Genomic DNA, 26,378 nt, shown 5'->3' with positions numbered 1-26,378 from the left:
GTCGAACGTCCTTGTCCCTGTCCCAGATTGGCGTTACGCTATTCATTCGACGGAGAAGTGACGCGACGTAACGAACACACCACCTGAGATTCGATAGCGTCCATCGCGATTTCGATCGACGATCGGGGGAGAAAAGAAAAAAAACCAAATCAGCGAATCGCGAATGAAAATGGATGAAAATTATGTTTTTTTTTTTTTTCTTCTAAATTCCACCTCCATAGTTTTTATCGTCGTAGCGTTCCATACGCGCGGTCGTTCGATTCATTTCCTTCGTGAAATATCTCTAAAGGCCAATCGACGCGAAAGTAGTCGATGCTGACCTACTATTGCTAAATTCTTGCTCGAACTCCCGTCGTAAACCAGCTTCTACGTACGATACACAACAACGCGGTATCGGACACACGTCTACCAATGTTACAGCGAACATCGGGGATCCGCGATACACGAGACTTCTCGTCTTTGGACGAGAAAATTGATTCGACGAAAATTTTTCCGACGCTCCGCTCGAGGAGCCAAGGGGGTAGGAGGTAATCGTTGGAGCGATTCGGGAGGCGGCTAAACATCCTAAAGCAGAAAATGGACCGACGAAGCGAGATACTCGATTCGTTATCGGTATCTCGTACAGTCGAGGAACGTTCCATTCGATACGGCTGCAAAAACGACGCAGTTCAGTCCAACGATGTAAATGGATACGTTCTTTTACGTGCACATGAGAAACTAAATCCTGTCCGTGTGTTAATTATAAGTCGAGGTACACAGATGCAACGAACGATAGGTATGCGTGTGTATATATAGTTATAAACGGTAGTCAAATATTCGAAAGTAACTGGTGATCGCATGGCCGTAACGTATATCCGGCCCGTGCGATACTTTCCTTCGGGTTGCGAGATTTCCGGGAATACCTTATTTTTTTTTATTTTTTTCTTTTTTGACGAAATTTTTCTCAACGACGTACGCGATGCGTGATCAGGACTTCGGGGATTGCCTGACGATTTTTTTTTTTCGTCTGCTTTTTCCTCACAGTTTCAACTGGTACACCACGTGGTAACCAACGGCCACGTATTGAGAAATTGTGTTGAAGATGTGAAATTTATAAGGAAACAAAAAAAAAAAAAAAAAAATTCCAAATGATTTTTTTTCCTAGACAGATATAGGTCTTGCGACACACGAAGGTAATAATAAACCTGACTAAAATTTTGTGAAATAAGAAATCGGCGAGGGAGCATCGATAACCCCAATTATAATGGGTATATCGGTGGAAATATAATGGAAAACTTACCTTGATAAGGTGCCTTTAAGGAGCGGATTCCTATCGTCATAATATCCCACAGACGAAGACATCTTCAAGTAATCCAAGGAATGGGCACGAAGCACTCAACACACGCGATACGGCACTGCATCACTATTGTAATTGGTTTTAACTTTTGAATCCACCTCAAATCTTATTATTAATTGGTAACGGAACTAACGAACACCTTTGCAGTACACCGAGAACGCGATTCGAAGTTGCTCTGGTATTTTTTTATTCGAATCAGGTATCGCAACGATAGATTCACGCTAGCACCGAACTACGAAAATATCGGGAGTAACGGCAGATGTTTAAAATTTCTCACAAACACGAGGTGATAATTATCATTAGTCCTCATTATTCCTAAACGATGGCGTGATAAATGAAATGACATTCACTCGTCGTTTCGTTGGTTACCGTTGTTTTCCACTTCGCGTTTCCGTCTATAAGCGTGTTAATTTATCATTCGAACGAAAGTAACAGTGTCACCGTAATAATCGCGAATCTGTATCAGAGTTTCCGATAATATCTCGAAGGTTCGAATTTGCCGTGAAATTTACTCACGTGACCGCAACGAGTTAAACGAATATCGTCGAAGACGACGGGATATCACCACCTCCGTTCTTCCCCAGTCAATTCATTAATCTTCGTTCACTAATTACGTACTTACGCGTGACGTAGTAGAGTGCAACCGTGTCTTGTTGTTGTTGTTGTTGTTGTTGTTGTTATTATTATCAACGATTCGATGGCGGGTAATCCGTTGAAACGAGAAACACACGCGCGCGCGCACCACGTTCGAACTTGTTGTAACGAGCTGCACTGTGGTTAACAACAATAAAAGATGGAGATAGAAAAATAAGAATAAATAAATAATACGAGATCGCGAAGGTCGAACGTCCGAAATGTGCGGTGGTGGGTACAGTAGCCACAAAAAAACTTGGTTGCGACGTAGGTCGGTCGTACCTACGAGCGCGTACGTGATTAGTCGCGTCGCCGCTACATGCAGACTGAAAGAGAGAGGGAGGAGGAGCGTGGGGGAGGGGGAAGCGAGGAGAAGATGGAGGGGCGGGGGGAGGGGAGACCGGCCGGTTGAACCGCTGCCCGTCCGTTTCAACGTTGGTGGAAAATGGTACCGTAAGCGTTCTACTTATCGAAGAAAACGTCCGGAATTCACCTTTCGGAATATATGTTGCCAACGTACTTACGTACTTGCGCGCACGTCCGCCGGACCGTCCGCGAGTTTTATAACCCTGGACAACTCGGTCGGTAGAAAAGAGCGATGGCGCGTCAACGATGACGACTACGACGACTACGACGACGACGACGACGACGACGACGACTGTCAATGCGACAACGTTTTGTTTCTCTATTCGGAGACTGCGATCCTCCCGCCACCCACCCGCCCTGCTCGAATGTCGAACCTTTCAGAGTCTCGTTTCTTCAAAGTTTTAAGTCAGTTTAGCGAACGGACACGCTTTTGCGGAAAACAGATACACCAGATTTTCACTTCGGGGTTCGTCGAATCGTATATCAAAACAATACGCTGCCGACACGTTACGCTCACGGAGATTCAAAATCATATCCGTCCAAGGGGTGAACACGCACGTCCCCTTTTGCTTCGGGTAGTCGAGTTTTCAGCGGTTGATCTCGTTTATTGGACGCCACATGGAACGAGAAATGTATTTCGCACTTGGTAGTACTTTCTAGAAATTTACACACCGAACACAGCGCGAGAGCGAACTAACGAAACTGTCATTCGAGGTTTCACCCCGCGCAAAACTGGATTTGCTTGATGAACGCCTTTTATTAATAGAATGACAGCGCCAACTATACGGTAGTGGTGGTAGCAATAGCCGTAGTAATAGTAGCAGCAGTAGCAGTAGTAGTAGTAGTAGTAGTAGTAGTACAGTTCATCCAGCGAAAAGAGATATGAAAATTTTAAATAGAGGAATTACGATAAGACGGCAACGACACACCGACTACCGATACGAGGTTGTTTTTAAATAATCCCATGTAAAGTTTATGGACATTCGGTATACGTCCGCAATATGTTTGACACATTCGCCTTGTCGTTTGATCGAAGAATGGCAATCTCCCGCGGAGTTTACGTATGTGAAAACGTACGGGGGGGGGGGGGGGGGGGGGGGGGAGAAAACGACAACGGAACAACACGTTTACGCAGTCATCGTTTGCATGGGGTCCTTGCACAGATCAGGTGCAGGTAGACGGATCGATCGATCGTCGCTACGTCTCGAACTCACAATCAGCTGTAAAATCGAGGATCGGGGTAGGTCAATTTTCTGTCAAATCCATCCCTTCCTTTATCCCCCTTTGCTCTTTGCTTTTCTCTGCCCTTCGTCGATCGAGGCCGGCGGAGTCGGTGTTATTTTTTCCTGGTCCTCTTCCACCTCGAGACTCCGGGGAATTCGGGGCGAAATGTAGCACAAATATCACGTGCGATACAATGGAATATGGCGTACTACAACATCGGACATGTACCAATAATGTTGTGGCGCGTGGACAGCCGCCGCGGGACTGATCGCGAACGAGCCACAGGTGTCATCCGTTGCCGCACGAGAGCGCGCGTGCACGTTCGCGCACCCCTCCTTGCGCAGTTCGACACAACGGATCAACAATAAACAATTTCCAAGATCAATCGGAGGAGGAAGAGATGAGCACGGCGATGAATATGTGAGTTGATTTTTTTCACCGATTATTTGTTCGTTCGTCGTCGAATAATCGAAGCTGCTGCATCGACGCGCACGGGTCGGAGCCAGCGCGAAAATCTCTTGATTGATATTTTGGAATATAGGAATTGCCGTAACACGCGTCTTCCAACGCTATGGTCGAATGACGATTTTCAAAAAGGTGGTCACTTGGGACCGTATGGTTGATTTATTCATTTTCTTGATTCTTTGAACGCATCCGGCGACTGGGTTTTTATCCACGTTGTACAGTTAGTTGTGTCAGATTATTTCTATTCGTTGGAGGGAATCGATTTCGAAGATATATACATATATATACCATACATCTTGTAAAGTTCATTTGCGTAGGTGAAACCGAGTACGTTTTGTATTTGAGCAACAGTCAGTCGAAAGCAGCAGTCTTGTTTGTTTTGACGAAAAAATAATTATTGTTATTGTTGTTCTAAGTTTTGCGAACGAGTGGGGGGAAAAGAAAACTATGTGTAATATTCTTTTTCGCGTAATTCTAATTACTTATGAATGCAAATAACGAACAGCTATGATAATACACGACGCGATATGCATACGCCGCGAATGCAATTGAAGCAATTTATCACCCTGGAATATTAAATCTATGCTAACTCGCAATCAGAAGATATAATTATACACACGAATTCATGGTTAACTCATCAACTTTTTACAAATGCACATATCTATAGTCACCTCGAAATTTTGGCGAGGTTTCGTCACCAATTTTTCGACGTTTTAATTGCGGATTCTCTTCACGGTCGGTGAGACCACTTGGATCAAGTTTTTTTTTTTTTTTTTCGGTAAAATTAACCTTTTCCGATCGTTTGATTGTAGATTAATATCGTCTATCGTTGGCTGGCGACGTGCAAGACTCGGTTCGTGTTCAGAACCGTGTCAAATTTGCGATAAATATAAAATTATTTACATCACATCTGATTTGAATTACATAAATGAGCAATTAACCGAGTAGTTGACAAACTTTTTGAGTCATCGAGATTTCGTGCGAAATAATTTTAAGAAATGACAATTGTTCGTTTATCAACGGTACGAACGAACGAAGAGAAAAAGAAATATCCGAGGGTTCGGTCGAGTTGCGGATATCGTTTTGCAATACATTAGCGTTATTTGACATACGTTCGGTTTGAAACTGAAATAAATATTAAAATAGTAAACATGCGTGGTCAGGATTACATAACGATGACCAATTACGAATGTGATTGAAAAATTATACGTGTGCAAAAAAGAGAAAAATTGTCAGCAGTTGTTGCGACGTAAGCTCTTCGCAAAATTCTAACGCCAGATCCAATTCCGAACGTAATAGTTTGTTGGGAACAATAATCAGCATCTATCGTAAAATGACTCTACTAGGCGGATAAATACAGTGATAAAAAGTCCCTGTAGCAACAACTGAAAATGCTGGAGATCGATCACGCGGAATTATGATAACGTCCAAGTTAATTGCAATCCCGCAGTGAGAAAAGTTTCAAAGTAAAAGAGTGTACGCTAACGTTCACCTTCTTTGTTGTATTATCGCGACGGTGGCGGTGCAGTAGGTGACTCATTGTCGTATTGGTAGAAGCATATAAATCGTCAAATTATGCATTCAAAGTCTGACTTCCAGTATGTGGAACGGAACATGAAATTACATAAGGAAGTAAATGGGCGATAACAAATCATGGGAATGGGGCCATCGAATTTCCTTCGCAGTAATTAGTAAAATCGCACTTGAGTGGCGATCTGAAAAAATCCCGATGGTAGGATTTTCTGGTTATTGAAGCTTTCGTTCAATTCACAATGGCGGCGAAGACGTGGCGTCTATAATTCAAATAGATATTTATTCAAAAACATTATATCGTGACAAAACATATACGTGTGTGTAGGCCGTAAGTCGGCAACATTACATGCTCACACACACACACTTTTTAACTATTCTGTATTCGTAAACTTATTTTTTATATATATGCTTGTCTATGTAATTGTACCGATAATGCTATTGTTTCTTACATTATACACTTTGTTAGTTTTAATTGTTATTTTTTTTTTTTTTTCTCATGTTTTAATGTATCTAGTTTAAATTATGATATGGCGCTTAAGCCAATACTCCATTAAACATTGCCGTTCGCTATGCTACATGCAATGAATTCTTTGTAATTCCATTTATAACGAATATCCTTATCAATTCAATTTCTGGATACAAAATGTCTCCTCTATTATATTATAGCCCTGTGTCTGCTCATTCCTCACCATCGTGTTGAACGGGTCTTTTCCAACTATTATACACTGCAGGGTTTCTACACTTCGATATAACGCATCACACTTTGCATAGAATAACAATTAAAATCCCTCGTGCGGCGTTGGAAACTTCGTACTCATTTTTATAACCCTGCGTTTTACAGCCGATGCTTTTTTTTCTTCTATTTCTTTATTTTTCGATCACATTAAGATTTCGAAGTCGTCCTGCGTCTTGGTTATCGGCCGTCCACTAGTATCTAGTAACTTCTGTTGAAAATTATTAGCCCGGAGTTGAAGTAATATCACTCCAAAGGTGATAATAATCGAGCTTTTTGCTATTCATTCGAATCTTTGACAAATACTTGTCGCGTATCGCAACAATTATTAAGTATTCGTTATTAAAAGCTTAATACAGAACCCAAGAGAAGTAAATTCAAATATAATCTTGTGAACGGTATGCTTTACACCATGCATCGAATATCATGCACCGAACAGTATTAAAATGAGAGTCACGCAACCAATAGCTATCCATCCATATTTATAAACGCAAACTTAATGAAGCACAGTCATATCTATATCTCTGCGGGTTGTCATTATAATCTAAAATTCTTCTTATTCAGAAGAACAATCGTTCATTCCCGGTATGGTCTCCTCTCTGACCGTAATGTTAACGAAATTTATACAAAAAAATAATAAAATCAGCATTTTTTATTAATTTACAAATTCAATTCTTTGTCTCATTATTCATACAGCTTCAAGGGCTACGTCAATCTAAGATATTTCACGATCAAATTATTAGTACGCTGAGTAAAATTCCTAAACTTGTGTATGATAGGAATATGAAAATGTTTAAATCTGGAGATTATTCATACGGGAAAGAATATGTTTGACGTGTACTTTAGAACACAAATATTATGCTCAAGCCCGGCATAGACATACCTATACGGTAAATTACGTTGTTAACAGCATGACTTAACGGTAATGTAGTTTAAGGCATGTAACGTCATCTCTCTCCTTCGCTTATCGCTTACATGATGTTCTAATATATATATATATATATGAAGATATATACGTGTGCAGGAGTACTTGTGAATTGCGCGGTGGTCAAGTGCAAGTAACGATACCAATGGTATCTACCAAAATTACCGAGGATAAGAAAGTGAGTGCTTCGACGCCATGACAACGATAACTTAGCAAAATGAGTATAAGTGTACCTAAAGGATTAGATAGAAATTTTTCTTTTCTCAGAGCCAAAGAGAATCGATTATACTTTGCTAAGACCCAACCACTCTCCGAAGCATATACTTTCGTATACATTCTCTGGTATTTTTTGGTTACTTCAACGCAGACTGCAGAGTCTAGTCTTGAAAAAAAAAAAATGCCTTCGCTCGCTAATCCGTTGAATTTTCACGTACGCCACTGCGCATTGGGGAGAAACTGAATCGCTAATTTATCCGGATCTTATCTCACATAGATATTCAATAAAAAGCACACGAATAAAAAATTTGTGTTCCGTGGATAAGATGCTGCTAAGATTACGAGTGTGTAGAAAAAGAAAAAAAGTTCCGGTTCTAAGACGAGACTTGTTGTTTTCTCTGTCCGTGTGTCGAGAGTTGTTGCATTATCATTGGGAGACACAGATTGTAGCTATTGCAATAAATAAAAATTAGCAATTGCCCAGGATTCAAGGATACAAGAGCCTGTTAGAACCTGGCTCTGATGTAGACAGCCGAGGCATCGTGTTCGCCATAGCCAAGGCGTTTGGCGTGTTTGTAAACCTCGTTCGCAGCAGCGGCTAGCGGCAGGGGTTGTTCTAGCTGATCGCTCATCCCAAGTGAAAGTCTCAAGTCTTTCTGCATATGCTGAAGCGGTAGTTGAGTGGGGAATCCTCCCTCGATAATAGCTAAACGCCGGAATTTCATTGGAGTATTGTAGAGTTTTTCATAGTTATCGCCGATGAATAAATTTAAACGGTGGAATACATACCTTTTCCTTTGTCGAGGACAGCGGGGCAGGCCAAAGAGGTCAGTTCTAGGACTTCCAACACATCTTTTTGCTGTAGTCCGGCGCGATCGGCAAGAGCCATACTTTCCGCTAGTCCGGCGAGCGTAACCCCGGCCATCAATTGCAATACCAAGTTCATTTTCGAGGCGTTACCCACTTCGCCTAGATAAAAGCTGTTCTTCCCCATCGCCTCAAAGCAGGACTGACACTCGTCGAAAAGAGAACGATCGCCAGCAGCCAAAATGACCAAAGTTCCTTCTTGCGCTTGTGTTTTGCTGCCTTGGACTTGCGCTTCCAAATAGCGTCCGCCCTTAGCGTTTATTGCCTCCGCAATATCCTGGGAAGTTTCCGCGTCGATTCCCGTCATCTCTACATACCCTTTGTCTGGTGAAATTTCCATCAATACCCCACAGTTGCCGAAGACCATCTGGGACGCGGAAAAAATTCACGTATTTAGATTTGGAAGGTGAACAGTATTTTCTAATGGCAAAGAGACCGAGTAGAATAACAATCGACCTCGTACGCTCGTATCACTTACATCTTTTGCAGCCTGTGGATCAGCTACACATGAAAAAGTGATGTCAGCTGCCAAAACTACATCGGACGGTGTCAGTCCCTGTTCTGCTCCAGCTTTTACAAAGTCTGTACACTGTAACAAATTGAAACAGAAAAACTGTTCAGTACAAATGATGAAAAACACAATTTCGCAAATAGAATTAAAATCTGAAATGAAATTTCATTCTTTCATCATAAACACATGATTTCATTGCATTTGCAAAGTCATTATTGGAGTAATGATTTTTCAATTCAAATATTTTCCATCGATGAATCCAGTGGTTTGAATTCTAACGCGTATCGCGCGAAGTTCTAACAAAACGTTTGAATCGGATTGAAACAAAGTGGTATGCGACATCTGTGGTGCATCAAGAATGCCACCAGTTTTAGTAGAAAACTTGAGTTGCAGATGGAGACACAGCTGGTTCCCAAACGACGCCATTTGCTCTTCGCCTCGCGACCCTATTCGTGACGTATGTAGCTGCTGCTTTGCCGTTCTCGTTCGCAATGGAACGAAATGGACGGTATCTCGACGCCGCCACATCAGCAAATGCCGCCATGATGGTATTGACGAACGTTAAAAGTTGTCCTTATTTCGTGACATCTCCATCGCCCCCGCATTTACAGAGATTAGCAGACTCGTGAAACGATCTATTTTCGTTTCAAGGAGTGTCCTTATCTGGGAATAATCGTTACCAGCGTCGGCGCCCCGTAAAATAAGGGCGTCGTTAGTTGGCCCGAATGCAGGCAGACCTTTCAGATACCCAGAAGCGTAATATCCGATTCAGACGAGTATCGAGCGTACCACATATTTTACGTTTACGAAGAGAAAGATGAATAAGCGTTAGATGAAAGTAAAAAAGGAACGGCAATGAAAAACTTTATAATTTTGCGCAAGACTATTGCGTTCGGTTGTACCGAATGTGGGATGACGAAATATTTATTCTATAAATTTCATTCGACATCCAAACATACCGTCCATTGGTGTTATTATAATTTGTGCCTACTCATAATTCATTATTTAACGCATCACGATTGTCGCCCACACAAAAACGACTGAAATTAAACCGTTTGGTTGTTACATTATCCGTAAGAACGTATGTAAATTGTTTGACCAAACACAGCTGTGCATTGCAGCTGGGTAAGGAAGGAGATCGTAAGAAAATGGCGTCAGGCGTGGCAATGAGTACACGCGTGTAACTGAAATTGATAATAATGGCTACGGTTTTGAGTAGTCGTCAAAAAATCAGTCCACTCGAACTTTGACGAACTTATTATATCTTAGATATTCATGGGAAACGATGTTTGATGAATAGCGTGAAATGAGGGCGTTCTCGGTAAAAATGGAAGCCGAAAGAAGAGCGTCCACCGATGATGGACGCGGATATCCACCCGGTTAATTACACAGGCGTCGCGTCGGTTCCACGTCGTTGACTACACAACTAACAGAAGTTACCATAGCCACACCAAGTCTTCTTTCGCATATCACCACATTCAAGCAATGTACAGATACTAACGTCGTACAGTATACTATACGTATTCCAACAAAGAGACGAATGATTCTATTCACTCTGAACGGGTTTAGAATTCAAGAATGGATGGGTTGGCCAGTGACGTGAAAGAGCCCGGTTTGGGATATAATATTAGTCTCTCTTCCGCCGGAAGTCCAGCCCAGAGATATCTCGAGCGAAAGAAGAACGTTCGAATGATATAAAATAAATTGCAAAAAGAAAAAAAAAAAACGGAGGAAAGTATTTTCTTTGAGGCTGATCTGGATGGACCTCGATAAAACCGAGTCGAGTTAGTCGGTGTTAGGGTTGTACGCGCTATAACTGGTTTATCGTGGAGCGTGTTGTACCATGAGGTTTAAGTTACAATTAGTTCGGGTTGGTAACGGTCGCCGCTGAAGCTTAACCCAATAACCGTTAATCCCTACTGATACCTGGTGACGTCAGTTCTGCGATACCACTTTTCGGATTTCTTAGATTTATAATTAGCGACGAGCTTTGTTGTACGTACGTCGGTTTTTACGTAACTTCGGAGAAAAGTTTTTCACTCTCATCGTATGCCGCCCTTCAGGAAGTGACCGTTGAATTTTCGGTAGAGATAAAAAAAATGCTGACGCATCAAAATGTATCTGGCTAGGAGAAGAAAAAATAAACTCGTATTATACGGCCGAAATTTTAGTGTGCTATTTTCGTGAAAGATAACGCGTGCGGACGATAATATATTTTTACGAGCCAAATATTTTCAGGTCAATATACCGTACCGACGAGTAGGTTTCTGAAAACTTTGAAATTTTTATTTCAGCTTTGGCAATCTTAATTGTGAGTCGCAATTGATAAGCTCTTTGAGATTCGAATCGACTGCGGGATAATATAATTTTGGCAGCAATTTAGTTCAATAGAGCGTTATACCTTTAGTATAAAGAAATGGTTTCGTCCGCGGAAACGCGCGACTCGTCGCGAGCTTATCCGATTTATTCAAAGATCAAAGATTTTGAAAAGACTCGACAGGCGAAATACATAAAAAGCTCATTTCGTTGACGAGCGGTTACCACCAAATGTGCGAAACAGCAAATCGATATCTAATTTCCTTTGGGGGCAATATGCGCCACGAGCCTTTTGTGCCGACGTTGAAAAAAAGAGAATCCGGCCATTGTGCTGTAATCTATATCAGGCCTGATAAAGAGGGAGAAGAAAGGAAAAAACGAGGAAGGAACAAATATTTGCCTCGCGTGCAATGCGACGAATGCCGTCGTGTTCTGCGTAATCCAATTCACAGTTTACCGTGTCACTATTTTTCGTAACGCAAGTCACACACCTCCGCACACCGTTGGGAGACCTTAAAAGTATCAGTGAGTTCAAGGTCGTCGAGTAAAACTTTCACGTTGCATCCTCGACGAGCACCCTACTACACTTGCGACAACGGAAGCTAGAATTTCAAAACTAATTTTCCATCCAATTTAAGTCGGAAAAGCAATTAACAAATTAGATTACATTATATCAATCCACACATTTCACGTATGGCGCTCTGGGTTGGCCAATGTGATTTACGATCAGTGAAGAAACATGAAAAGAAAATAATTGAGAAGATTTGAAATAAGGTCAACTGTCTACGTTTTAAAATTGAAAATCGGTCAAATTTTTGATAACGAATAAACCGCGAGATTCTAATGACCTTTTTGACATTATTGAAAAACTGGGGTGGAACAATGGCAGAGGATTTTTTTGATTCATTTTCAAACGGCTGCTATGAACGCGCTGCACTGTATCATATCGCATTCTCGCAGAAAATTTACCTGTCATAAATTACACAAGCTTTCAATTAGTTACAACAACGTGGGTAACCGATCGAACGGTATCCTCAAACTCTTGGAGCGGACTAGAAATCGATCGGAGTGAAAGGTTCGGAAATGACCAACAACGGTTCAATTTGCGAGTGACCTTAGCGAATGACCTTTAAGTACAAACACAAGACACGTGACCGGTGTACTCTACTGTTCTCGCGAATGGTGTTACGTGACCTGAAAACCGTTACACAAGTCTATAAAAAAATCATGTCTCGGTTATTCTTTATTTGGCAGCATAAAATTCATGATTCTCTGATTTCGAATACGGTGATTCAAGTTTCTTCACGAACACAAATCACCCTCCACATCGATCGCTTTCGGTCTCTTCGCTTTCATGTAAATGCATGCCGATACACCTGCGAATATTTATTCAAAGTATTTCCCTGCGTAAAAGATTTTCCGGAAAATAAAATTATATCTATACGTTTAGAACAAGGAAGACGCGAGAAAAAAAAAAAAACTTCTGTGTAGAACCCTGCGCAACAAAAGAATTATATATCCCTCCGGGAATGGCAGGTGATACCTAACCCACGCTTTTGGTACACTTTGGGCGATCGCTGCTTGTGAAATTTTATGTACCAGGCACGTACAAGTACCACTACTTTTCAGGTATATTGAACCCCTCGCAAATTCGATCCAATGTGAATGCCCCTCGTCGACCGACAGACGAAAAAGGGAAAAGAAGGGAGCCTAAGAATAGTCGAAGCAGCGTGGAGGGCGATGGTACATCCTTTTCGTCTTTTTCTCCCTTGTTTTTTCGTCTCATCCGCTACGGCGTTGATAACGATGTAACGTAAGTTCACCACTCACAGCGGATGTTCCAAAAAGAACGTCAATCTTAATTCATTGGAAATTGTCGTCCGGCAGAGCGTGCAGCTTACGAAAGAAAAATTCTGGTCAATTACAGAAGTCAACGTTACTTAAATTCACAGCACTTGAAATACGAGCCTACATTTTTTTACAATTGATTGATGAATAACTCTCGTAAATTCAATCTTATCAGCGCTGTAACATGACCGTCACAGCTGTAAAGTTAGGATTAAAAAGTTTCGGGGTAAGCTTCGTTGTGTGAGCGTTTTCATTATTTGTGGAAGTTGGACATTTTTCAGACGAGTCATCAGTCTGAACTTTCGAGCATTCGAGTTTCGCATCTGTCCGCTACATCGCGGAAAATTAGCACTTACCTATGCACTACATGACACATGTTCGTACAAACTAGGCTATGGTTTTTGTCCGGTGTTATCTCTCTACTCATTGTTGGCTGACATGAACACGAAAATTGTGATATATATGCGCAGAGACGAGCGTACGGTGCATAGATAGAAACATTAACGGACTTTGGCTACCGCCGACTCGCGACCTTGTAAAGTCCTTGGCATTTGGTTACTATACTTGCCAGTGGGTCGGGTTTGATATCGATTTTCAAACATAAAGCCTGGTGGCCCACCTTGGTTCCTTTTTATTTCAGTTCGTTTATTTCATTATTTTCTTCTTTCACTTCGGTCAGTTTGCAAATGAATTTAGCGACTTGAAATATCAAACACCGTGCCAAGGCTGGTTTTTATTTGGTCGGAAACTTCAAGGTGCTGCAGTTTTCGGTCTGACTCAATCATGCATGCGCGTAAAGTTAAATTTATTTATTTAGATGAGACCTAGATTTCGGCGCAACTTGGGCGTATATAAATACCGCGAAGCAACGACTAGCTTTTAATGAAAAAAAAAAGAAAGAAAAATTTGGCTCTTTCAATTTCCTACTCTGCAGGGTGACACGATCGCGTGTCGCAACGTCAGCTGTTCTTTCTTTCTACCTAATGCGATTGATTTAAAAAAAAAAAAAAGGGGTTCCATCGGCAGATTGTTCTCTCGATTTTAATTCACGTGTCTTTTTTTTGCTGTGCGGTATTAAATAATAAAATAGGTAAACGAGGAACGTGGTGGGAAAAATGAAGAGCAAATATTGGTGCTGTGAAGCAAACAAACAATATCCTAGTGAATTTCTATGTTTGATTAAAGCGAGTGGTGCAGAAAATAGATTAACTTGCGGTATCGGTATAACGGAAACGATCCGGACCGGTATGTCGTAGACACACATCGCGTAGAGTAAAGGAAAATAATGTTTTCTCTGACGAAGGGAACGAAAATTTTTTTCTAAAAAAATTTGAAAAATCTTGCGGGCTTTGACGTAGATGTAATAACCTAGCCCAACTCAGTGTGAAAGGTGCAACGATTATATATTTATTCTAAAAACTTTCGAATGTTCCCAATACAGTTACGGCATTAAAACCTACGCGGTGAGGCGACCCATTCTATTTCTGTCACGCACACTCCTATGTATTTATACGTACAAGACGGTCAAGAGAATTTCACTTTCTGTGTGGCTTATGTTAGTAATTATAGAATTAAGTATAGAGCTTAGAGAATATGACTAAAGCTACGACGATGGATCTATAGTCGTGCTTTCTTGTGTATACTGAATTCTTGAAAGTTATTTTTGAATCTGGCTTATTCCCATCCTACGGAAACATCCGCGATATTAGGAAATCCACGCGTGAGATTTAGATGTGGCGGGGGAGAAAAAGAACTTGTAATGCGGTGGAATTGAGGTGAAAATAAGACCGGCCGTTGTTTTTGCAAAGGTTATAATTATACAATCGTGGTAATCGTTCCTCTATCGCACCGAACCGCGAATCGCGTTTCAGAGCTTGAGCAAAAATAATCCTCATGTATAATTTCAAATCAACTCCAATTATCGCATACGAAACACGCGGCACATGTATTATATAATTCGCATAAACCAGATGTATGAAAGCACACGTATAACTAGATACGTGATAAAAATCACGCGGTACATCCGATATGATTTGGAGGATGAAGATTTTCTTACGGTTTAAAATTAGAAGAAAATTTACGCTATCTCGAAGAGGTCAACGTCTTCGCTTCCAAGTTCAACACGCTGCCGAATCTTTGTTGAATGAAAATTTGTAGCAAAAAATGCAACAAAACAATGACGAATCTAAAGGTTCATCGTATCGCGTATGAATAACGTGACAACGATCCGTACGGAGTCAACAGCGAGTCGCAGCTGATTGTGATTTGAACAAAGAGACGACGGTTTCTAACGGAATAAGAAAAGTGGCGCGGCTTCTGTGGTTTCGCGGATTCTTTTTGAAACCGAATGACGGGGGTGGTGGTCCAGAATCTGCGAACGTTCGCAAACGGCGAACACGTAGTTCGTTTCATCCCATCCGTCCCCAGACAGCCTGGTAAATAAAAACGGTGGGAGACGACGACTCCGTGGTTGCCAAGTTGAAGAGTATTGATCCGTTTGTATCCCGGGTCACGAACATGATCACGGATGACGAGTTGGCAACGCCGCGTCTCACCCAGCTGATCAAAATTGTCGACTGTCGCCGACCAGCTCCAACTTTTCTGGATGAGAAAGAACCGAAGGGGAAGTTGGAGGCGCGGGGTGGCGGAAGATCCTCTCGGGAGAAGAGCGAGAGAAGACGAAATTATGATCCTGTTGCCGTGTTGCGACGATTTTCTGCGTTCGCACTGCCGGGAAACTTAAGCCGTATAGTTACGTAAGCGATTCGTGATGGAGGTAAAAGGTATATCAATGCTTAAATGCTCAGACTATACCTACTACCACAACGAGAACGACCAACAAACCCACGATAAGACACCGATAGGAGAGCAGCGGCATTTATTTGCGCGCAAAGCGAATCATGCCCCGGGCACAGGTTTCCTTTCTTTGTTTCTTTTTTTTTTATATTCATTCGATCATGAAGCAAACGAGCAATAAATTCGACATCGTATCTCCATCGACTGACTTTTTTTTGCTATCCGTGACGTGGATACGCGATACTTCGAAAAAAATGAACGGAAAATTAAATAACATGACACGACTATAGCGGCAAGGTTTAGAATCTACATTTCCTGTTTGAACCGAAGCAAGAAGGTATCACGTATACGGTGTACGAATGAATTGGAATGCGCAAACGCGAATAATTCGATACCCGTACAGAGGATCTTTAGACTAGGTTGCGATTTTACCAAGGAAATTGAATGCCCCGTAATGGAATGGTCCTACCGCGACATATGTATCAGCGTATAAAATAATCATCGATTGCAAGCTCAATGGAGAGTCCAATTTGTGATGCAATTTCTAGTTCGAATCAGAGATTCGTTTAACACATCGTGTTCACGTATAGATCGTCCGATAACTTGAGCTGCACTATATATGAAAATAGATTTGGAAAGATGCTTTTACTTTTCACGAACCATTTTTTCCAATAGATTTAGATAAGCGCGGTACTCGATGTTGAGCCTTGTTCTTCGTGGTGCGATAACCGACCGATTAATAATCTATACGTCCGCGACACGCGTGTGTCGAAAATCAAATTTGACGTACGGTTGCCATTAGCCAATCGATCTAATAACCGCTGATAATTCAAAATCCCAGCGATAAGTGTTTGGCCAAAAATGATTGGAAAAAAAAAAGAGAAGAGAAGAGAGTATCAAGTTCAAGTTTTTTTTGTTCTTAAGACAGAAGGATCTTCCAGCGCAGCAAATTGACAAAGAGAGGGTCTCGAGTCTTCGCCACTCCGTCCGTCTCTGAAGCACGCTCGTCGATTGGTGTGAATTTAAAAGTATAATTATGTAAATCGCACGCTTGAAATCCCAGCAATTAAAATGGCGCGAGTATGACGGAAAGATAGAGTCATAAAGAGAAAAGAAAAGAAACATGTCACCGATCGATTCTCAGCAAGGACGGTTACAGTAAAAGGCAAAGTACCTCCTACCGTAGCCTACCGATGCATGTGCTTCGTGAAACTGTTCCAACGGACTCTATCGAATAACATTTTACGTAACCCATGTTCACGCATACACATATGGTACATGTGCCCCAAATGTTATTTAACTATCTACATCAGAAGTTGAGTAAGCCTGATAAAAATCTGACTGAATCTACGCGGGATTTCAATGATATCAAGGGTAACATCGCGTCTTCCGAACGACGTGTTGTGATTCGTTATCTGTACCGTTTAACAAAAGAGTATCATCGGGTTACTCGTAATCTATGACGCGCGTAATATCGTCGAGCCAGAAACAATATGATCGTCCGTAAACTGGCTGTCAACGAATAACTCCTATATTGTGCGAACTTTCGGGACCATATATACAATATACTTTCTCTCCGGTACTGAAATAAAATGCATTCCCGGACACTATGCAAAGGCAAACGACCAGCTGCCGTGGCCGTTGCCCGCACCTCCGCAATCCTGCCTGCCTGCCTGCCTGCCTGCCCCTGAACCGCCAGTTGCTAGCCCAACGTTCAAACGAAGGAGGAGCTCCCCTCACTCAGTTCGGTTGAACTCTACTATTTCTCTCGCCTCCTTACTCTTCTCTCCAACGCTCGCAACCGTCGCTCTTCAACTCTTCGAATTTAGCTCTTGCGGTTTTTATGCGAGCACATGGAGAGGATCGCAGACGACAAGGCGTTCGTCGTTCGCTCGTTGCCTCCCTCTTCATTCTACGGCCTTCTTCTGGAGCGAAACACTTATGTGCATACACGTTATAGTGCACTTCTCTCTAGTTCCCAAGTTAATCAACGGTAACCCAATTAGAAAAATAGATTAATGAAACAATCATACAATATACCAACGGTATATTAAACAAATCCTTTCCCACATTGATTCCCCATCACGGAATATCTCCACGCTGTAAAGAATCCATGCGAAATCTTTCGTAACTGCAAATTCGGTATCGGAGTACGTTAAATGCAAAAAGTTTTTCGAAGACGATAAATGAACCATAATCTATTGCGAAAAATGTGACGATCTAGCTGGCGATACGAGGAATATAATTGAATATCGAACAGAAAAATGAATCGCGATATTCCAGGCTCAGATTTTTATTCCCTGCCACCATTTTGATATGGTTTCTTTTGTAATCCGGTGAACCTCGTTAGGTGTTCCATTTGGTTCTGGAATATCCGGTCGTTGTTCGGAGGGATCGAGGGAGGAGGAGGAGGAGGAGGAGGTAGTCGGTAGGCAGGCTACTCGCGGTAGGCAGGCTGAAAGGCTGTTCTCAGGCAAACGAACCAAGTTTGTTCCAACGTTGTTTCGAGGATAGGATTGTGTATAGCGCCGTCGCGACGGCCATGCGCTCGTTAGCTCGTGGGTTTTGAGGCGGCATCGCAGTGTTGCCGTTTTGTGAGCCCGCGAGTGGTCGTCGGCCATGATGATCGTAGCTGTCTACGAAACCAGTCAGTTTCAAAGTCGGCTACGCGGCGCACGTTTCACCGGGAGGCCCCAGCGCTATGCACGAGCGTGTCATATGACACGCGTTAGATAGAGTTATAAGGCTACACTACCGTTGTTATCTAAAACTATTTGGAAACAAAAGCATAAAACAAAAGAAGTAGAAAAGGAAAATAAAAAGCAGACACACCCACGACTTCATACATATATAACCCGCGAAATTTTCGATCGCCTATGGTATATGTGATAACAAGTTTCACAAGTTATTAATATGTTACCGGAAGTAATCGCCGGTTGTGCAAACGTCACTGCAAATCAACTGGAGTGGTTAATATTCAAATTATAATCGATAATACGTAGAACGTACCGCACCTCGCGAAGGATATCGTCGGATGAAATCGTAGAGGAGAAATTTGACTCTTTTATCAATACTGGCTGTGCGCTCACGCAAAAGTCTTATCGTCACGGTCGAGATCATCCCCGCGGAACAAACACGAGACACCGCTATCATCGTTCGAGGAGGGATACCGTTGGGATCATAAGAAATAAAAGCTAAAATACGAAATAAAGCGAAATGTAGCTGAAGATAGAAAGTGGCGAGCTGTCAGTAACCGTTGCCAATAGGTCATGGGAGACGCGTGTTGTATCGGACACCATCACGTTGCAGGTATAAGGAGAAGAGATGAGGGTGCAGCGGGGGGTTTGGGGTTGGTTGATTACAACCACGACGGTGGTCATCACTGCGATATTTTTTGCCGGCGACGCGGTAGCTGTGGCAGCAACGTCATCGAGATCGGGAGTACGAGAAGAATGTGCTCAAAGTTGCATATGCGATACGGAAGGTGTCCCAGCGCTGTACTGCGAAGAGAGAAGTTTCCTTGGTCTGGGATTTCCACAAGATGTGGAAATAGTTTCTCTGCAAGGTGTGAGAGCGTCGACGATTTCAGTCGCGGCTCTTTCACAAGCGATAAATCTACGTCGTTTAACGTGGAGGCGAAGTGGCATAGAAAACTTAGAGGCGGAAGTATTCAGGAGCACCCAGCTTCTGGAACTTTTAGACCTAGGTGACAATCAGCTGACCGCGTTGTCAGCCGATATATTCTCTCCCCTGCGTAATTTGAGGTTCCTAAATCTAACGCACAATAGACTCGGAAATATTCACAGGAATAGTTTTCAAGGACTAGAATCACTGCAGGAGCTTTACTTATCCGGTAATCAACTCAGCATTATACCATACCAAGTGTTTTCACCGGCGAAAGTTCTTAGGGTACTCGATATAACCGGCAATTTTCTAGTCTCTTTACCCGATCATAGTTTTATGCAAAATAAGGCACTGCGCGAGCTTGTGTTGTCCGGTAATCGTCTGACAAAGCTTCCCTCTCAAGTTTTTTCCGATCTAAGACAGCTGAGATCATTATCGCTGAACAACAATGAGATCCATAGTTTACCAAGGGGTATATTCGCGCATTTGAATCAACTCGAAAAACTCGATTTGGCCGATAACCCGATAACGAATCTCTCCAACGTCGCTTTTCAAGGACTGGAAAACTTGCGTTGGTTGAGTCTCTCACGTACGGAAATATCAGCGATAACAACGAACCTATGGAGAACCGTGTCTCACCTTGAAACACTCAGGTTATCGGGAACAAATGTAAAAACGATTCGCGAGGGTGATTTAGCCGGTTTGTCGAACCTTGAAAAACTCGTGATCAGCGAGAGCCCTCTGAGAGAACTTACATCGGAAGCTCTCCAGGATACGCCGAATTTGAAAAAGATCGATATGCGTAATAATAATCTGGCCTTTTTGCCGGCAGCTCTCGCATCCCTTCCTCTCGAGGAACTTCAGCTGGCCGACAACCCTTGGGCTTGCGATTGTCGGATGTTTTGGTTCATAAAATGGGCCGAAACACAAGCCCATAAAAATGCTTTCGAAACCGGTCTCGATTGCGGCGCTGAAAGCGTCGACGTGCTATTTACGCTTCGTTACTTAAATTGCACACCACCCTCCCCAGTGTTTGCTACCGCACCCGCGGAATACGTTCTCCTAAGTTCGGTTCTCCTGGAGTGCGAATTCGAAGGGAATCCGGCCCCGTCCATTACCTGGGTGACCCCCAGTCTGCAAGTGCTCCATTGGAATCCGGACTCTTCGTTTCCCGACATATTCGTCAAACACCCGGCGTCTCACAAAGCCGACGTTCAAACCACGGACAACCGACTCAGGGTCCTGGCGAACGGCTCGTTATACATTAGTACATTGCTACGCGAAGATGTTGGCACCTACAAGTGTTTCGCCACAAATCCGCTGGCCAATTATACGATGCACGTTACGCTTCTCATGGACTGCATCACGTACTATAATACCAAAATATTGAGCATAGCTGTCGGTGCCGCATGTGCAACTGGATTTCTGCTCATCACTCTATTCGTACAGTTCCTCCGATACATTTTCAACAGGTAAGTCCCGACGTCACGTACGTTCTTCTAATCACTGCCAATTCCGTATTCCTTTGTGACACGGACGAGCTGCCGACGACGAGGTATCCAGTTGAATTTGGCAATCACCGCCTTTGTCTGGCTAATTCAGTCACGGTTTTTCCAAGGCGATTGAATAATTGCCGTAAAACGTTGCGGCAAATTGCACTTCGTTCCTTTGATATGCATTGAGATAAAGTTTGAATTGAGTCTCGTGCTCGGAATCAACTCGTTTGTTGTCACGAGGTTGTCGATCAACTTCGCGACTCGCGAACGTTCGTAGTCGCGTTGGATGTTACTCCGTTTCAAAAAGATTCTGCTCTTATTTGACTTGTGAAATGGGATATCATCCTTGCGCGTATCTCGTCGCAACGAATTCGTGAGAAATCGAGAATCGAATTCTCGACCTCGAATTGAGTTTCCGACGAACCAGGTGTTGTTCTTCATTTCCCAGGGCGTTTATAAAAAACGTGGACGACGTCACATCGTAGCCACGATTTTATTTTTCCCCTTCAGCCTAACCCGGTTCGTTCAACAGTTGCATAAACACATATCATCCGCTTATATTATATTTTATCGACATTTAATGTCTCAGACGCGTCGAAACTCATAATACTGTTATTATTCGCGTCGATCTACGTCTCAATAATACTCGATTCGAATACATCGGCGCAGGTTTTTTTCCTACCATCGCAATTAAATTAAAAAAAAAATCAAAAATGTGATGTAGGAAATTATCGTTTGAAACAGGCTTCTCCTCTGACGCAAATTAACTTCTTATAAAGTCGTTTGACCCGCGAGTCGATGTACAGTAGTTTCATACCCCGTGATCGTATAATAATGGAAATATTTTTCAAACACTTATCGGATATAAGTCACAGCCATGCACACCTGCGGTTCGAGGCTATTCTGTAAAGATGCTGCTACATTAATAGAGCAAACGCAATTTCTGAGATCGCTCGAATTCATTCTCGACGTGAAATAGATCAATAACGAGTAGGTATACGAGGATGAAGAATAATCGAAATTTAATTTCTTTTTCTTTTCTTTGTCTTTGATGTTCGTTCAGATGCGGCTGCGAGCGTTGGTGCTGTTGCTGCAAGCGAGTAGGTGTTACGCCTCGCGCTAAACAGATACATCAGATGCTCGACAACATTGAACAATACAAGAGTCAACAGCTGGAAAGACTAAGGGAGAATTACACGCAGCAAGTTCACAGAATAAAGGACAATTGTGCCGAGCAGGTCGAATGGATCCGCGACAGCTACGAGGGGCAGATGCGTCACATCAGAGATATTCGCGACTACGGGACAAGCCACTTGACCGCACTTCGTGGACAATATTACGATCAGGCACGTACATCAATTATAAAAATCCCCCTATATGCCACGCTTTTCACGCGAACTGTACAGTCGAAAATGTCTCATTAACTATTAACGAAAGATGAATAAATAAAATACAATCTAAATTCTCCACCGAAAGTCTCATTTGGACAACGGTATTTTTCGTCGTTTGAATAATTAAGCCGAAGGACGGGCGATGCACGAATTGATAAAAAAAAAAAGTAAAAAGAAAGAAATAATAAAGTCCATGTACACGTTTTACGCGTGAAACGAATTAATGATTTTTTTCTCTTCTATATATGTGCAGGTGAAACGTGTCCGCGATTATTCAACTGGTCAGCTTAACTGGGTACGAGAAAACTACGTGTTTCAGCGTAATAAGATACGAAAGTTCAGTGCCCACCAGGTTTTGCGTTTCCGTGAGAGTTACAAGTATCAGCAACAGACGTTGAACAAGGTACTGGAGAACCTACCAAATCTGTACTTGGACAATTGTCGTAGCGGATCATGTGGGAAAAGTGATTCGATAGTTTTTGATCCGAATGACATAACCGGAATGGATACGTACTTCAAAGCTAAAATCAACAAACTCGTTGAGGCCGCGAGTCTTGATGACTTGAACAGCGTCTATTACACCCCAACTGATATTTCGACCTCGACTAGTCCCCACGCATTAGCGCTGCCCGATGGTGTTCACATTAATTACATCGAAAACGGACCTCCACCTCCGTTGTATCCGCCTCTAGGTATTTCAACGTTCTCGAGTCCAGTTTTCCAAAGAAGACATTCAACTGCCAACAGTGACGCGCCTGTATTTCGCGGCGTTAGTTCAGAGGAGATGGCTGGGGAATCTCGAGATACGGTCGAAGGACTTAGGCTGTTATCGAACGGAATGAGCCTACCCGATTTACCGCGAGAAACTCGTCTATAGGGTGATCATCCGGGACGACTAAAGCGAAACGAGGAACAAAGTGATGGTAGAGCAAGAATCGCTCTGAAGTTCCTTAGCCGATTAATATTCGGCACCGAGGTTGTCTCCGGATGGACTGTTAGTACGCGAGAAAAAAGTAGTGGTGATGACTATGATAAAATTGACTAAAAAAATGTTCTTTTTTTTTTCTCCATTCGTCCTATATTGTTGAAAACTGATATATGTATAGACATTAAATAATGGGTTGAAATTTACATCGATGTGTGATGCGTTAAAAGATGATTTTTTTTTTTTTTTTAATCATAAGATCATGAATTTTTTGTTTTTTAATACTTAAATACCAATATAAATTGATAAAAGCTCCGCTAAAGTTATTCGCGTATCCTTATTATAATTGTATAATTTTTTTTTTTTTTCGTTCTACCCAAAGTTTGAAGAGACACAAAAAAAGAATATATGACGATAACAACATAAACTAATTGTAAGTGTGAGAATAAAGAATCGTGCAGCGCGCGTTAAAAGTGTGTAAAATATAACGAGAGAATCTATACAGAAGAAAAGAATGGAAACGTGTAACAAGGCTTAAGAAAAAAATATAGATTAAACTAATAGAAAAGTATAAACCGAAGAAGAGAGAGGAGAGACTGGCTTAACAAGTGAGAGAAAATAAAAATAATGAAATTGTAGATAAATTCAGTGCCGCTGTATATGAACGTTGAGTGGAGTGCCAAGGAACGATTATTTATTATCACAGACTAAAAACAAACAAATTAAAACATGTAATAAGAAAAAAACAGAAACAAGATGAAAAAAAAAATGGATAAAAGAAAGAAAAAAATACATGCAATCGGTATTCAATTTAATTTGTTGAATAACTTATCTCCTCAATGAACTCTGACGATCATTCTTAGATCATGATATTTATAAATCTCAAGTGCAAATAATATCGAATTTCTTCCAACTCGGTGATTGATTCATGATCCGTAAATCGTAAAGGTATGCTAACGAATAAATGAGTCAGTTTCAAAATCGAAATCCGTTATAAATCCGATTCTTAGTCGCTTTTCGGTTTTCTTCCAACATCTTTATCTCTTTCTTTATCGTCATTGAGGGTTTATAAATTTCAAGATCTAGGCGCCAGACATTGAAAAATAAAAAACAAAAAAGCAGTCAGATACCTCTTCGACTCGAGAACTGACCGCCTCAGTATTATTGTTGATGACTTAAATTCTCCGTTATAATATATTATATAATATTATAAAATGAAGAAGATAAGAAGAGAAGAAAAAAAAAAGGAACTTTCTTACACGATATATTTGTACATCTAACATGAATTTCGTATAAACATATGTAAGGTTCAAGTTTCCTATACACTCACATAACTGTATGGTATATCTATTATCGATTCTATTGTGTATCATGTACTACATGGGAGGCAGCAAATGGATAAACATTCACCGTATATAACGAGCGTCATTTGCCAATACGAATATACCTTCTGGTTTTCTTCTGTTATTCCTACATATTGATATAACGTGTTTTCTGTTGTTTTCGAGTCTCACGACGGTCCATATCAGAATATTCTTTGGTTGTATGTATATACGTTATGTATGTATAAATCTACATAATATTTCATTCTCGTTGATTACTTCTGTAATATATTCAGCATGAAAAAAAGTTTCTTTTTCTTTCTGTTCACGTATAAATATAATAATATTAAGCTTTAGAAAATTAATAAGAGTTAACAAAGAAAGAAAAGAAAAAAGAAAGAAAACTAGTTCGTGATTATTACGAGCTAACGACGTCGTAATTATTAAAAATTATACGAATTTAATTAAATAGAACATCCATTATAATCTCTAAAACATACCGCAGGCTTTCAAGATTGAGAAAATTAAGAGAAGAAAAAATATTAAAAACGAAAAGAACCATGTACATAAGTGCACATCCTTTCCCTTTGTCATTGAATAACACTAATTCCTCCGTTTGATAATTTGTTGAATGCCCCCCAGATATTGTGTTAAATTACATACTTTTACACATGTAGATTCAACATGTTTTATTTCTATTGCGATTACGTGGGTAATTCGTGAACATATGTTTTTTCAATGAAATAAAGTTGAATAAAAAAAAAGACAAAAAAAATATACATACTCTTACCGCAGCCCGAAATAATTTTCATTAGTAATTGCATCACGATGCAAAAGCCAGCTAGTTCATGAGAAAATCAGAAAAGATAAAGAAAATAATACTAATAATAACAATAAAATAAAATGATACGGCAAAAGTACCTAATAATCATCACGTTATTTATGAATATTCCGTTCGAAACCATAATGGCATAAATGGCTGAATAAATAAAATGAACAAAATTTGAAAATAATCACAGTAGCAAGTAATTATCTATCTGTTATAACGCCCTTATCAATTGATATAATACACCTGCGTTACATGATAAACTTTGTCACCGTCAACAAAAGATCGCGAACTCTTGCATATACATTATATACACGATGTCTACATATAATATACATTTACTATCAAAATGCGTATCAACGTTACATTAAAGAGAAATATCATCTGTCGTAATTATTTACACACCCGGTAGCTTTTTACAGCCAAGATTTTATCTAATTCCAATTTTCAAATAAGAGAAAAAGAAAAGAAAAAATCAAATAACTTTCGAAATGTCGAGAGGAAAGAAAAATCTACCAACACCTCAATATAATAGGTGATGAAAGAAATAATTAATTTTTTAGATATACGATAACAATTAATGTATTACAATTATTGTGTTTCGTTTATTTATGTTCATATTATATGTATATAAAAGAATAGTTTTCTAGATAATCAATTCTACAATTAATTTCCAATTGTCTTCGTACCTGCGCGTACTAGTAACATACATATAGTTAATAAGCGAGTTTGTTGCTATTTTTTTGCATCTTTTTTTCCGCGCGGCGATCCTGAAGAGGCATCAAAAGCCGTTCCGCGATAATAGATTACTCAAATATAATATGATGTATTAAAATATATATGGTATATAGTGATCAGATTTAGTGTATAGTTATGAAAATTGTCAAATAGTGTCAAAGAAAAAAAAACAACAAAAAAAAAAAACGATAGTTAGCGACCATATAAGATGAATGAATCCTATAAAACTTGTGAAATAAACTGCTGTGTCTTTTCTCAATCTATTTCTATTATTCGTCAAAAAAGAA

General features: G+C 40.9%; 3 protein-coding genes across 5 annotated transcripts in view; 1 reads left to right on the top strand and 2 right to left on the bottom strand.

Moving 5' to 3' along the window:
• LOC105683349 (AF4/FMR2 family member lilli) overlaps positions 1 to 3,677 on the bottom strand; it is a 157,054-nt gene extending 153,377 nt beyond the window's left edge. The window contains exon 1 of the mRNA XM_048655383.1: positions 1,280 to 3,677. Within this exon, the coding sequence (XP_048511340.1) occupies positions 1,280 to 1,341 (62 nt within the window). The 5' untranslated portion in view covers positions 1,342 to 3,677. The remainder of the gene's footprint in view (positions 1 to 1,279) is intronic.
• Positions 3,678 to 3,790: 113 nt separating this feature from the next.
• On the top strand, positions 3,791 to 26,350 carry LOC105685876 (immunoglobulin domain and leucine-rich repeat-containing protein 2-like). Of its 3 annotated transcripts, XM_048655389.1 has the most exons (4): positions 18,235 to 19,622; positions 20,226 to 20,865; positions 21,953 to 22,235; positions 22,534 to 26,350. In XM_048655389.1, the coding sequence occupies exons 1-4, from the start codon at positions 19,094 to 19,096 to the stop codon at positions 23,155 to 23,157; spliced, it is 2,076 nt and encodes a 691-aa protein (XP_048511346.1). In that variant the 5' UTR covers positions 18,235 to 19,093; the 3' UTR covers positions 23,158 to 26,350. The 3 variants fall into 3 exon arrangements, with proteins under 3 accessions (XP_048511347.1, XP_012255745.2, XP_048511346.1); XM_048655390.1 differs by lacking the exons at positions 18,235 to 19,622; positions 20,226 to 20,865 and adding an exon at positions 3,791 to 3,979; XM_012400322.3 differs by having other exon boundaries at positions 18,231 to 20,865.
• The window catches only part of LOC105685877 (putative oxidoreductase GLYR1 homolog), a 31,349-nt gene continuing 10,789 nt past the window's right edge, over positions 5,819 to 26,378 (bottom strand). Inside the window, exons 8-10 of the mRNA XM_012400323.3 lie at positions 8,777 to 8,887; positions 8,221 to 8,665; positions 5,819 to 8,137 (exon numbers count right to left, since the gene is read on the bottom strand). Of these exons, the coding sequence (XP_012255746.1) occupies positions 7,938 to 8,137; positions 8,221 to 8,665; positions 8,777 to 8,887 (756 nt within the window). The 3' untranslated portion in view covers positions 5,819 to 7,937. The remainder of the gene's footprint in view (positions 8,138 to 8,220; positions 8,666 to 8,776; positions 8,888 to 26,378) is intronic.

The sequence above is a fragment of the Athalia rosae genome, chromosome 5, assembly GCF_917208135.1.
Source record: "Athalia rosae chromosome 5, iyAthRosa1.1, whole genome shotgun sequence".
In the NCBI taxonomy this organism is placed as follows: domain Eukaryota; kingdom Metazoa; phylum Arthropoda; class Insecta; order Hymenoptera; family Athaliidae; genus Athalia; species Athalia rosae.
Note: the sequence above shows the minus strand (reverse complement) of the source record. Positions and strands in the feature narration are given on the sequence as shown.

What these genes read in the sequence shown, in the direction of transcription:
- LOC105685876 (XM_012400322.3), top strand. Translation starts at nt 19,094, where the DNA reads ATGAGGGTGCAGCGGGGGGTTTGGGGTTGGTTGATTACAACCACGACG. An exon ending in CTCCGATACATTTTCAACAG is followed by an intron (nt 20,866 to 21,952) that starts GTAAGTCCCGAC and finishes ATGTTCGTTCAG; the next exon opens with ATGCGGCTGCGAGCGTTGGT. An exon ending in GTGGACAATATTACGATCAG is followed by an intron (nt 22,236 to 22,533) that starts GCACGTACATCA and finishes ATATATGTGCAG; the next exon opens with GTGAAACGTGTCCGCGATTA.